At 35.9% G+C, this 14,313-nt stretch overlaps 1 protein-coding gene across 9 annotated transcripts in view; it reads left to right on the forward strand.

The window, feature by feature from the left end:
- Positions 1–14,313, forward strand: part of ADAM18 (ADAM metallopeptidase domain 18) — a 184,960-nt gene that overhangs the window by 24,159 nt on the left and 146,488 nt on the right. For 7 of the 9 annotated variants that reach the window (XM_070253030.1, XM_023630507.2, XM_070253027.1 and 4 more), the window contains one exon: positions 10,449–10,514. The exons of the other annotated variants lie outside the window; for them this stretch is intronic. In XM_070253030.1, coding sequence (XP_070109131.1) covers positions 10,449–10,514 — 66 coding nt within the window. The remainder of the gene's footprint in view (positions 1–10,448; positions 10,515–14,313) is intronic. 9 annotated transcript variants of the gene reach the window in all.

Below are 14,313 nucleotides of genomic sequence, written 5' to 3' on the forward strand. Positions count from 1 at the left end.
TTTCTATTTTTTTTCTTTGTCTTCCTCAAATTGTGTATTCTTAATTGACCTATCATCAAGTTTCCTGATTCTTTCTTCTGTCTGCTCAAATCTGCTGCTTAGCCTGTCTAATGGATAGTTCATTTCATTTATTGTATTTTTCGATACTAGAATTTCTAAGCCTTTATTGATGTTCTCCATTTAGTAAGACATCATTATTATAATCCGTTTAGTTGTTTATACATGGTTTCTTTTAGCTCTCTGAAATTATTTAAAATTTCTAATTTGAAGTATTTTTATGGTAAATCAAACATGTAATCTTCCTTAAAGACAGTTTCTATTGATGGCCTTTTTCCTGTGCATGGGCCATACAAAACTCAGCATCAATTTATTATATAAATTCTCAGTTACCTTATAATAAAGAGACACTTGTTCTAGATCATAAAAACTACCCATAAAATCCTACAGCAAACATGATATTAATGAAGAAAGAGTGAGTACTTTTCTTTTAAGATTTGGTACAAGGCAAGGCTGCCCACTCTTTCCACTCTTAAACGTAGTGTTGGATTCCTAGGCTGGATAACAAGGCAAGAAAAGGAAATAAAAGGCATACAGATCAGAAAGGAAGACCTAAGAATCTTCCTATTTTCAGATGACATGATTGTCTCCTTAGAAATATCAGAGAATGTACAAAATAACTTCTATAACTAGTAAGTAAAATCAGCAAAGTCACAGAATACTTGATGAATGTTCAAAACTCAATGGTATTTCTATATATTAGCAATGACTGTGTGGAAACTGTAGGGAAAAACACAATTTGAAATCATTCAAAAATGAAATAGACAGTGTCTTAGTCAGTTTGGACTGCTATAACAGATTACCATAGACTGGCTGGCTTAAACAACAGATAATTATTTCTGACCATTCTTGAGGCTAGAAGAGTGAGAGCAGGGTGCCAGCATCTTCAGATTCTTGATGAATGCCCTCTTCCTGGTATATAGATGGCTGTCTTCTTGGTGTGTCCTCACATGGTGGGAGAGAGAGCTAGCGAGCTCTCTGGTCTCTTCTTGTAAGGGCACTAATCCCATTTATGAGAGCTCTAGCCTCATAACCTAATTACCTTTGAAAGGTCTCACTTCCAAATACAGTTGCATTGGGATTAGGGTTTCAAACCATGATTTTTGGAGGGACACAAACATTGCAAATAGATATCCAGCAAAACATATTCAGGCTTTGTATACTGAAAACTACAAAATGCTGATCTAATAAATCAAAGTAGACATATCATGGAGAGACAAATGGAGAGACATACCATGTTCATGGACTGGAAGACTCAGCATAATAGATATTCTATTTTCCTCCAAATTAATATATAGTTTTAACATATTGACTTTCAAAATTCCAGCAGGAAGTTTTATAGCTATATATAAGCCTATATGTAAGCTTGGTCTAAAAAGTAAATGGAAAGTTGAAGAAGCTAAAATAACTGAAATAATTTTGAAAAACTAATAAAGTAGTAAGAACTACTCTGCTTGATTTTAAGATGTATTATTTAGCTACAATAATCAAGACTGTGTGGTATGAGTGGAAGAATAGACACATTCAGCAATGGATCAGATTAGAGGACTCAGAAATAGACCTACTACACAAAATAAAAGCAATTCAATAAAGGAAGGATAGTCTTTTCAACAAATGGTACTGGGACAGTTAAATATCTGTTGGCAATAAAATGCACTTTGACCTAAATCTCACATCATATACAAAAATTAACTCAAAATTGATCACAGATTTAAACACAAACTGTTAAACTATAAAATTTTTAGAAGAAACATAGGAAAAATGCTGTAGGATGTAGGACTTGGCAAAAAATTCATAGACATAACACCAAACACATGATCCATAAAAGAAAAGAAAAGATGAATTGGCCTTCCTTAAAATTAAAGTATTTTTATCTGAAAAACAAAACCCTGTGATCATAATGAAAAGACAAGCTGCAGAATGGGAGAATATGACAAGGGACTGATATCTAGACTACATAAATAACTATCAAATTCAACATTAGCAAGTAAGGAATATAATCAGAAAATAGGCAAAAGCCTGAAGACACATTTCACTGAAGAGGATATACAGATGCCAACAAAGCAAAATGAAACACATAAAAAGATGTACATCAGAGCCAGCCCTGTGGCACAGTGGTTAATTTCACATGTTCTACTTCAGTGGCCTGGGGTTCACTGGTTTGCATCCTGGGTGTGGACCTACTCACCACCTGTCAAGCCATGCTTTGGCAGGCATCCCACATATAAAGTAGAGGAAGATGGGCATGAATGCTAGCTCAGGGCCAGTCTTCCTCAGCAAAGAAAGAGGAGAATTTGCCACAGATGTTAGCTCAGGGCTAATGCTCCTCAAAAAAAAAAAAAAAGATGTACATCATCACTACCTTTTAGAAAACTGGGAATTAAGAGCATTATCAGATATTGTTATACAACTATTAGAGCAGCTAAAATAAAAAGTTGTGACAATATCAAATGCTGCCAAAGATTTAGGAAAACTAGATCTCTCATGCATTGCTAAAAGTAATGAAAATGGTACAGCCATGGAAGAAAGTATTCTTAAAAAATACTAACCCTATATTTATCACACAACTCAGCAATCAAACATCTGGGAATATATCCAGAAGAAATTAAAATTTATGTCCATACAAAAACCTAAACGCAAATGTTGGTCAACCTTCATTTATAGTAGCCAGAATTTACTCTGAGTTTAACAGATATATCATAACCTTCAGAGAGGGTATTTTTTCCAATTAAAAATATTTTGGAGGAGTGATGTCAGCATCATGGCGGAGTGAGCTTGCCGAGGACTTTCTCCCCTCCAATGTACAACAGAAAGGAGCAACAATATTCCAGCAGAAAATATCCTAATAGCACAGGAATCCTCAGAGACCCACAGCAGCCAAATGACAGAGGGTGGAGAGGTGGAGCCCCCCTTGGAGGAGCTGGAATGAGGTAAGAGAGAACTTCACTGCCTCTCATAAAGACTGGGATCACTGCCATGGGCAGCTCCATGAGGGAAGGAGTGGGGGAGGTTTTGCATGTCAGCAGGATCACCCAGGACCCCCTAGCATGCTTGGAGCATAGAGGGAAGCCCTGTAACAGGGTGAAAGCTTTCATGTGGGGTGACCTTATCAAACCAAGACCACAGGAGACCAGATAGAGCTGATTGGGAAACCTGGGTCTGCTTGCAAGAGAAAGTGCCCCCCACAACCCACAGCTAAAGGCAGAGGGCTCAGAATACACAGCTGTCAACTTGCATCTAGTGGTGACAGGCTGTAATTGCAACCGAATAATATCACTCTGCAGAAAAACCGTTCTAGTATCAAACAATTCATAAAAGCTCCAGACCAGAAGGAAAACAATAAAAACACAGGATTATGTCCTGAGGACTTACTTGAAATAAGTAAACTGAATGGCAATGAATTCAGAATAGCTATCATCAAAAAACCCAATGAGGTAAAGGAAAATATAGAGAAACAAGTCAAGAGTTCTGGAATTACTTCACGGAAGACATTGAAACTGTAATGAAGAATCAATTAGAAATACTAGAGATGAAAATATAATGGATCAGGTAAAACAAAATATGGATTCCCTGAATGCCCATGTGGACACCATAGAGGAGCAAATCAGCATAATCGAAGATAGACAGGTTGAATGGCTCCAGAAAGAGGAAGAAAGATAACTAAGACTAAAAATGAATGAAGAAAATCTCCAAGAAACAGCTGACTCAATGAGGAAATGCAACATAAGAATTATAGGTATCCCTGAAGGCAAAGAAAAGGAGAATGGAGCAGAAAGCATGCTCAAAGAAATAATAGCAGAGAACTTCCCAAATCTAGGGAATGAGAGAGAAATATCTGTGCAAGAAGCCTTCAGATCTCCTAGATATGTCATGGAAAAAGACCTATTGCAAGGCATATAGTAGTAAAAATGGCAAAAATGAATGGCAAAGAAAGAATACTCAGGAAAGTAAGGCAGAAGAAAATAACCTACAAAGGAACCCCTATCAGACTTTCAGCGATTTCTCTGCAGAAACCTTACAAGCTAGGAGAGATTGGAATGACATTTTCAAAACTTTAAAAGATAAAAATCTTCAGCCAAGAATACTCAATCCAGCAAAAATATCCTTCAGATATGAGAGAGAAATGAAATCTTTCCCAGACAAACAAAAATTAAGGGACTTTGTAGCCACAAGAGCCCCCTACAAGAAATCCTCAAGAAGGCCCTCATACCTGAAAAAAGGAAAAAAAAAAGGAGAAAGGCGTCATAAAACACAGAGTAAGGAGACAGATAGAATCTGAATAGGATAGCAAATATTCAACTATAGAACAAGGATAAAGGGAAGGAAAACACCAAAAATAAAGATAATCTTGTCACTTTAACCACAAACTCACAACACAAGTTGGAATAAGAGATGAAAATAATAAATTAGGAGGAGAGGAGGAAAAGGTCTGAATCAGTTTAGCCTAAGGAAATAAGAGGTCACCAGAAAATGGACGATGTTATGCACGAGATTCTGAATACAAACATCAGGGTAGCCACTAAACTCAAAAACAGAACAGAGACACAAAAAATAAATAAGGAAAAAGCTAAGAAACCAGCATAAGAAACTGCAGAATTCAATGGGTAGGCCAAAACACACTGGATGTGAAACAAAGGAAATGCAGAAAAACTGGAAAATGAGTGACAGAATGACAGCATTAAGCCCTCATGCATCAATAATCACCCTCAATGTAAACGAATTGAACTCTCCAATAAAAAGACACAGAGTGGCAAGATGGATTAAAGAACAAGATCCAACAACTTGTTGCCTCCAGGAAACACACCTCAGCTCCAATGACAAACACAGGCTCAGAGTGAAGGGGTTGAAGATGATACTCCAAGCTAATGGCAAACAACTGAAAGCAGGTGTCACAATACTTGTATCAGACAAAGTAGATTTCAAGATAAGGCAGGTAAAGACAGACATAGAGGGTCATTATATAATGATCAAAGGGACACTACATCAAGAAGAAATAATGCTTATAAATATCTATGGACCCAACACAGGAGCACCAAAGTTCATAAAGAAACTATTAACAAACCTAAAAGAAGATATCAAAAATAACACAATAATAGTAGGGGACCTCCACACCCCACTCACATCAATGGACAGATCATCCAGACAGAAAATCAACAAGAAAACAGTGGAATTAAATGAAAAGCCAGAACAGTTGGAGTCAATAGACATATATCGAACACTCCATCCAGAAACAGCAGAATACACATTCTTCTCAAGTGTACATGGAACATTCTCAAGGATAGACCATATGTTGGGAAACAAGGCAAGCTTCTATAAATTCAAAAAAAATGTAAATAATAACAAGCATCTTCTCTGATCATAATGCTATAAAGCTAGAAATTAATTACAAGAAAAAAGCTGAGAAAGGGACAAAGATGTGGGGACTAAACAATATGCTATTGAACAAGCAATGGATCATTGAAGAAATTAAAGAAGAAATCAAAAAATATCTGGAGACAAATGAAAATGATAACATGCCATTCCAATTCATATGGGATACTGCAAAAGCTGTATTAAGAGGGAAATTCATCGCAATACAGACACATCTTAACAAACAAGAAAAATCCCAAATAAGCGATCTCAACTTAAACCTAATTGAATTAGAGAAAGAAGAATAAACAAAGCCCAAAGTCAGCAGAAGGGGAGAAATAATAAAAATAAGAGCAGAAATAAATGCTATCGAAACAAAAAAGGCAGTAGAAAGGATCAATGAAACAGCTGATTCTTTGAGAAGATAAATAAAATTGACACACCCCTAGCCAGACTTACAAAGAAAAAGACAGAGAAAGCTCAAATAAACAAAATCAGAAGTGAAAGAGGGCAAATGACAACAGACTCCACAGAAATACAACAGATTATAAGAGAATACTATGAAAAACCATATGCCAACAAAATGGATAACCTAGAGGAAATGGATAAATTCTGAGACTCTTACAATCTCCCAAAGCTAAGTCAAGTAGAAGCAGACAGTCTGAACGGACCAATCACAAGGAAGGAGATTGAACCAGCAATCAAAAGCATCCCATAGGATAAAACCCCAGGTCCAGACAGCTTTCCTGGGGAATTCTACCAGACTTTCAGAGAAGACTTAATACCTATCCTTTTCAAGCTATTCCAAAAAACTAGAGAGGATGGAGCACTTTCTAACACATTCTATGAGGCCAACATCACCCTGATACCAAAGCCTGACAAGGACAGCACGATAAAGGAGAACTACAGGCCAACAGCGCTGATGAACATCAATGCAAAAATTCTCAGCAAAATTTTGGCAACCCAAATTCAGCAATTCATGAAAAGGATCATACATCATGATCAAGTGAGATTCATACCAGGGACTCAAGGATGGTTCAACATCCACAAATCAATCAACAAATTGAGGAATAAAAACCACATAATCATCTCAATAGATGCAGAGAAAGCATTTGACAAGATCCAACAGTCATTTATGATAAAAACTCTGAACAAAATGGAGATAGAAGGAAATTACCTCAACATAATAAAGGCCATATGTGGCAAACCCACAGCCAACATCATACTCAATAGGAAAAAACTGAGTGCCATCCCCCTGAAAACAGAAACGAGACAAGGATGCCCTCTATCCCCACTCTTATAGTACTGGAGGTTTTGGCCAGAGCAATTAGGCAAGAGAAAGGAATAAAAGGAATCCAAATAGGGAGGGAAGAAGTAAAACTCTCGCTGTTTGCAGATGACATGATCTTCTATATAGAAAACCCCAAAGTTGGGGCCGGCTCCGTGGCCAAGTGGTTAAGTTTGCTCACTCCACTGCGGCAGCCCAGGGTTCAGATCCTGGATGCAGACATGGCACCCCTCGTCAGGGCATGTTGAGGCAGCGTCCCACATCCCACAACTAGAAGGACCTGCAACTAGGATATACAGCTATGTTCAGGAGGGTGGGTTTGGGGAGACACAGCAGAAAAAAAAACCACCAAAGAATCCATTGGAAAACTTTTAGAAATAATCAACTACAGCAAATTTGCAGGGTATAATATCAACTTACATAAATCAGTAGCATGTCTATACTCTAATAACGAACTAACAGAAAAAGAACTCAAGAACACAATCCCATTCACAATCACAACAAAAAGAATAAAATACCTCGGGGTGAATTTAACTAAGGAAGTGAAAGACCTATACAATGAAAACCACAAGGCTTCCCTGAAAGAAATGGATGAGGACATTAAGACATGGAAAGACATTCCATGTGCATGGATTGGAAGAATAAACATAGTTAAAATGTCCATACTACCTAAAGCAATCTACAGATTCAATGCAATCCCAATCAGAATCCCAATGACATTCTTTACAGAATTAGAACAAAGAATCCTAAAATTCATATGGGGCAAGAAAAGACCCCGAATTGCTAAAGCAATCCTGAGAAAAAAGAACAAAGCTGGAGGCATCACAATCCCTGACTTTAAAACATACTACAAAGCTACAGTAATCAAAACAGCATGGTACTGGTACAAAAACAGGTGCACAGATCAATGGAACAGAATTAAAAGCCCAGAAATAAAACCACACATCTATGGACAGCCAATCTTTGACAAAGGAGCTGAGGGCCTACAATGGAGAAAAGAAAGTCTTTTCAACAAATGGTGCTGGGAAAACTGGAAAGCCACACGTAAAAGAATGAAAATTGACCATTCTTTTTCACCATTCACAAAAATAAACTCTAAGTGGATCACAGACCTAAAGGTAAGACCTGAAACTATAAGGCTTCTGGAAGAAAATATAGGCATTACACTCTTTAGCATCTGTATTAAAAGGATCTTTTCAGACACCATGCTTCTCAGACAAGGAAAACAATAGAAAGAATAAACAAATAGACTTCATCAGACTAAAGAGCTTCTTCAAGACAAGGGAAAACAGGATTGAAACAAAAAAAGAACCCACTAATTGCGAAAAAATATTTGCAAGTCATATATCCACCAAGGGGTAATCTCCGTAATATATAAAGAACTCACATAACTCAACAACCAAAAATCAAACAAGCCAGTCAAAAACGGGCAGGAGACGTGAACAGACATTTCTCCAAAGAAGATAATATGGGTGGCCAACAGGCACGTGAAAAGATGTTCATCATAACTGATCATCAGAGAAATGCAAATCAAAACTACACTAAAATATCACCTTACACTCCTTAGAATGGCAAAAATAACCCAAACAAAAAGTAGCAAATGTTGGAGAGGTTGTGGAGGAAAAGCAACCCTCACACACTGCTGGTGGGAATGCAAACTGGTGCAGCCACTATGGAAAACAGTATGGAGATTTCTCAAAAAAATAAAAATAGAAATAGCATATGACCCAGCCATCCCACTAGTGGGTATGTATCCAAAGAGCTTGAAGTCAGCAATTCCAAAAGTCCTATGCACCCACATGTTCATTGCAGCATTATTTATTTACAATAGCCAAGAAGTTGAAGCAACCTAAGTGCCCATCAACTGATGATTGGATAAATAAGATATGGTCTATATATATACAATAGAATACTACTCAGCCATAAAAAAGAATAAAATCGTCTCATTCACAACAACATGGATGGACCTTGAGGGAATTATGTTAAGTGAAATAAGCCTGATAGAGAAGGACAATCTCTGTATGACTCCACTCATATGAGGAATTTAAACATGTAGACAAAGAGAACAGATTAGTGGCTACAGGGGAAAGGGGGGATTGGGGTGGGCACAAAGGGTGAGGGGGTGCACCTACAACACGACTGACAGACAATAATGTACAACTGAAATTTCACAAGATTGTAACCTATCATAAACAATAAAAATTAACTTAAACATATATTTTGTTGTCTATAATAGAGTCAATTGAAGGTGTCAACGGTTTCAAGTACATTAGCCACAAAATAAAACCTTGAACAAAATCATAAGCAGAATAATGAAAATATTAAGATGATATTAATAAATGCTGTTCCAATATTATCAGAAATATTAGAGGGAGATATAGATAAGAAACTAGAGTACATGGGTATTTATCAAGAATAATTATTTTGCCTTTGCTATTTTTAATCAGTGAAAAGCTTTAAAAATTTTGGCTTTGTGTGTGCATATATAGATATTTACAAAAAATCTAGTTTGGGTAATAACTTTTGGGTAGAAAGATTTTTGGGTCTTCTGAAGTAATAAAATTGAACTGAATATCAATTACAATAATTATATAATATAGATTATTTTTAGTGCCCCCCCCAGTGCATTTAGTACCATCCACATTATTCCAGTTGCAGCAATAAATTATATGATCACCATTGTTATAAGACTCTAGTAAGTGTTGAAAAGTCGTGAAGAAAATAATAAAACAGTGCTTGGGAGACCAAACCCACATATTTCAGCATTTTATGAAGACGAGGGTTAAGAGTACTTCCTTTCCTACAAAATTGCATATGTGCATGTAGTCAGACAGACAGACAGACAGATAATGACAGCAATAGACATAGAGGGTGCAGGCATAACTTTCCTTACCTATGGAAATATAAACAAACCTTTAAACCCAGGCCCTACACGCTGAGTCCAGTTTGTTTGCTTGTTTATTTTAACCTAGGCTATTTTATGACAGACCCAATCTTTGTACCCTCCAAACTCTTATATTTAGTGATCATTATACTTGAATCAAGGAAGAAGTTTTGGTTTCTTTGAAATTTCTATATGTGAAATGGCATCTCAATGTTTTAGAAATATAGCTCATGTGAAAATGACCATGAAAGTGCTAAATGATGACGTAATAAATTGGTGATTTATAGCTGACTGACTTAGCACAAAGATTATTACATGATACCAAATGGGACATACAACCTAAGCTCTGGAGCTACAGAATTATTTCTGATATTTTACATCCTGTTGCTTCCTGTGTACCCATATGGTTAATAGTAAAAGTCACACTATTTACCTGAATTTCTGTGTAGACTATGAGTTCTCAAATGTTTCCTAGGTTTTTCTGGTCAATGAATGGAAGATTTCCAGTGTGGCACAGCTGGTGTTCCCACGGTCTTTAGGAAGATAGTCCATGAAGATTTCTCAAGTGTAAACTGGTACTGTAGGTTTGTCATGAGTTGAAGACAACAGAATATGTATCTTTATATTCACTTTCTTTCTCATTCGGTGTTGGTAGAGAGTACCTAGCCTCCTGCATTACTCTAGCAGGCTCCTGGGATTCTTTTAAAGCGGGAATATGTTGGCAAGTGGAATTTTCTGGTTTTCAATGAATTTTTATATTTGAGTCCTCATGAGAGTTTTATATGCATCTTCTTTGCCATCTTTACACGTCGCTCTTTGCACTTTAAATTCAATACATGTTAACATTTGATAAATCTCTTTTTTTTCCAGAAGAAAACTCTTTCAAAACTATTACCCCAATATCTAGAAATGCACATTATAGTGGAAAAAGCTTTGGTAAGTCCTTCCCTTCCTCCCCCACTCCCTCCCTCCCTCCCTTCCTTCCTCCCTCTCTCTCTCTCCCTCCCCTTCCTTCCTCACTGTCTCCCTCCCTCTCTCCCCAGTCTCTCCCCACCTTCTCCTTCCCTCTTTCCCTCTCTCTTTTGAAACTTATGAAAATTTTTCCTTAATTTCAAAGACATAATGGAATTTTTAATCATTTACAAACAGAGATATTTCATTTTAGACGTTACTCAGTTATGACTAAAAGCCCAAACCAGCCTAGAACTGTCCTACACAATCTACCTGCCTCCCATCCCCACTCAGTCCAGTATGTTTTTGACGTCACTTCCTAACAGCCTTGCCCTTCCCTTAACCTGCTCCAGCATCTCTGGTCTCATTGTTTTCTTTGAACATACCAGGTATTTACCATCTTACCAATCCACTTAATATTTTTTCCAACGTTTTTGAAGAATAATTGACAAATATAATTGTATATGTTTAAAGTATACAACTTATGATTTGATGTACATATACATTGTGGATTGATCACCAAGATCAAGCTAATTAACACATCCATCACCTCACATAATTAACTCTTTTCCTTTCTTGGGTGTGTGTATGTGTGTTGAGAACACATAAGATCTACTATCAGCAACTTTCACATATACAATATCATATTATTAATTCTAGTCCTCATGATTAGATCCTCAGAACTTCTTCTTATAACTGAATGTTTGTATCCTTTGACATGCATCTTTCTTTCCCCCTTCCTCCAGCCATTGACAGCCACCATTCTTTCTATTCTGTTTCTATGAAATTGGCTTTATTTTTTTTTTTTAGATTCCACATATAAGTGATACATACAGTTTTTGTCTTTCTTTGTCTGGCTTATTTCACCAAGTATAATGCCCTCCAGGTTCATCAGATTGTTGAAAATGGAAGGATATTCTTGTTTTTACAACTGAATAATATTCCATTTTCTATATATACCACATTTTCCTTGTCCATTTGTCCATTGATGGACACTTAGGTTGTCTCCATATCTAGGCTATTGTGATTAATACTGCAATGAACATGGGAATGCAGATATCTCTTTGAAATGTTGATTTTGTTTTGCTGGATCATATGGTAGTTCTATTTTTAATATTTAAAGAACTGGCATACTGTTTTCCATAATGGCTGTACCAATTTACATTCCCATACAGTGTGCAAGGGTTCCCTTTTCTTCACATCCTTGCCAACATTTGATATCTCTTGTCTTGTTGATAATAGCCATTCTAACGGGTGAAAGATGATATCCATTGTGGTTTGTATTTCCATTTCCCTGATGATTAGTGATGTTGAACACCTTTTCATGCACCTATTTTTCACATATAGTTTTTATGATTCATCGCTAATTGATAAAAGTATGTGGTGTGAGATTGAGGTTAAGACTGATTCTTTTCCATGTCATTTGCTCCGGCACCATTTGTAAAAAGTGATCCATTTTATCTTATTCAATCATGGTGGTAATTTTGAAAAAGTCAGGTAATGGAATATGCATGGCCTATTTCTTGAATCTTTATTCTTTTTCATTGGCCTGTTTATGTTTTGTGTAATCGATGCTACACTGTTGTAATTGCTGTACGTTTATTGCTGTTTCGTTTATTTGTTTAAATCCTCTTCTTATTCTTCGTCGTTGCTTTGAGTATTCTGGGTCCTTCACATTTAAATACATTTTAGAATTGCTCTACAAGTTTCCACACACACTCATACAAACGTGGAAAATAACTGTGATTTTGATTTGCGGATTGATTTGGATGCTTAGGTCACTTTGAGGTGAGTGGTCATGTTAACAGTATTGAGTCTCCCAATCCATATGTACATACATAGCTTGACATTTTTTGTCAATTTCTTTCATCAGTGTCCTGTAGTGACCTTGAACATCCTTATTGGCTTTATTGTTGTGTTTGATGGTTTATCAAATGGGTACTTTTTATTAGTAAATGTTTTTTTTACTTTAACATTTCAGTTTTTCTTGCTAGTTTATAAAATATGGCTGATTTTTTTAATATATTCATCTTATATCCTGTGATATATGTTGTTAATTCTTAGGAGGGGTTCTTTTGGTAGATTTCTTTGAAAATTCTATGTACACAATCATATCTGTGAATAATGATACTTTTAATTCCCATTTTCTAATTTTTGATTTCCTTTTCTTGCTTTTGTATATTTGTTGTTTGCTTTTGTTCCCTTTTCTTCCTTTATTGTCTTAGCTGGACTCTCCAATACATATGAATGTGTTGTGTACATTCCTAACCTTTTCCCTGCATTATAGGGTAGCCATTTTCTATAAGTACATGTTAGTTATTAATTTTGGTAGATAACCTTTATGATATTGAGGAAGTGCCCATGAAATCTTGGTTTTCTGAGATTTTTAAAATCGTGGACAGTTGTTGAATTTTATCAAATGCTTTTTTCTGTACCCATTGAGATGATTATATATTTTTTAAAACCACCCTTGTGTTTCTAAAATATATCCTATTTATTCAATTTATTTTATCCATTTTTACAAGTCATGGATCTTTAATATTCTGGTTAGGATTTTAGGGTTTATGTTTGTGAAATAATGGTATGTAATATTCCTTTCTTATAATGTTTTGTTTCATTGCAGTATCAAGATTATGCAGGCCTCATAAAATGAATTAGTTTTACTCTTCCAGTATTCTGTTCAAGAATTTAACAGTATGGGTTTGATCTCTTCCATATGTATTTGGAAGAATTCACCTCTGAAGCCATATAGATGTTAAGTTTTCTTGGAGGAAATATTGTTAAGTACAGATGTAATTGCTTTGACATGAATAGAGAAGTTCAGATTTTTAAATTTTTGTTTCACTTTCTCTAAGTTAAATTCTCCAGGAAGTTTTTCATATTATCTAAGTTTTCAAATTATTGGAGTAAAGGTGTTCATAATATCCTCTTATTATCATTTAAAAATTTTTAAAGTTGTAGTGATTTCACCATTTCTATTGCTCACCATTTCTATTGGTGGTTTCTCTTTGCTCTTTTGTTTTACAATAGAGTCATCAAAACATGAAAATTAACATGCTTACTATACCATTTACTAGTCTGTAGATTTTGTTTGAATTTTGACAGTTTCCCCACAAATGTTGTTTTTCTAGTCCAGCCTCCAATCGAGAGTCCTACATTCCATTGAGTTGTCATGTCTTTATTCTCCTCCAATCTGTTAGCAAACTATGGTCTTTCTTTGTCTTTCTTGTCCCTTGGTACCTTTCTTTGTCTTTCTTGGTACTTTTCTTATATTGGAAAATACTGCCAGTTGGTTCTTTTGCAGGATGTACCCAACATAAGTTTGCCTGATGTTTTCTCATGATTAGATTGAGAATCTATATTTTTGAGAAGAATACCAAAAAAGTGATCCTTCCTTCCTTTCTTTCTTTCTCTTTTTTTTTTTTTCTGAGGAAGATTTACTCTGAGCTAACAGCTGTTGCCAATCTTCCTGTTTTTTGCTGAGGAAGATTCACCTTGAGCTAACATCTGTGGCCAATCTTCCTTTATTTTGTATATGAGCTGCCACCACAACATGGCCACTGACAAGTGGTGTAGGTCCGTGCCCTGGAATCAAACCTGGGCCACCAAAGTGGAGCATAGCAAACTTAACCACTAGGCCACTGTGGCTGGCCCTTAAAAGTGATCCTTTCATCTTAAACTGTTGTTAAAGTAACACCGGTTTCATAAAACAAATTAGGATGTCTTTAACCCTTTTCTTATATTCTGGCAGATTTTGTGTATGAATGTTTTTATTTCTTCTTTC

Source organism: Equus caballus, chromosome 27, assembly GCF_041296265.1.
Source record: "Equus caballus isolate H_3958 breed thoroughbred chromosome 27, TB-T2T, whole genome shotgun sequence".
NCBI classification, from domain to species: domain Eukaryota; kingdom Metazoa; phylum Chordata; class Mammalia; order Perissodactyla; family Equidae; genus Equus; species Equus caballus.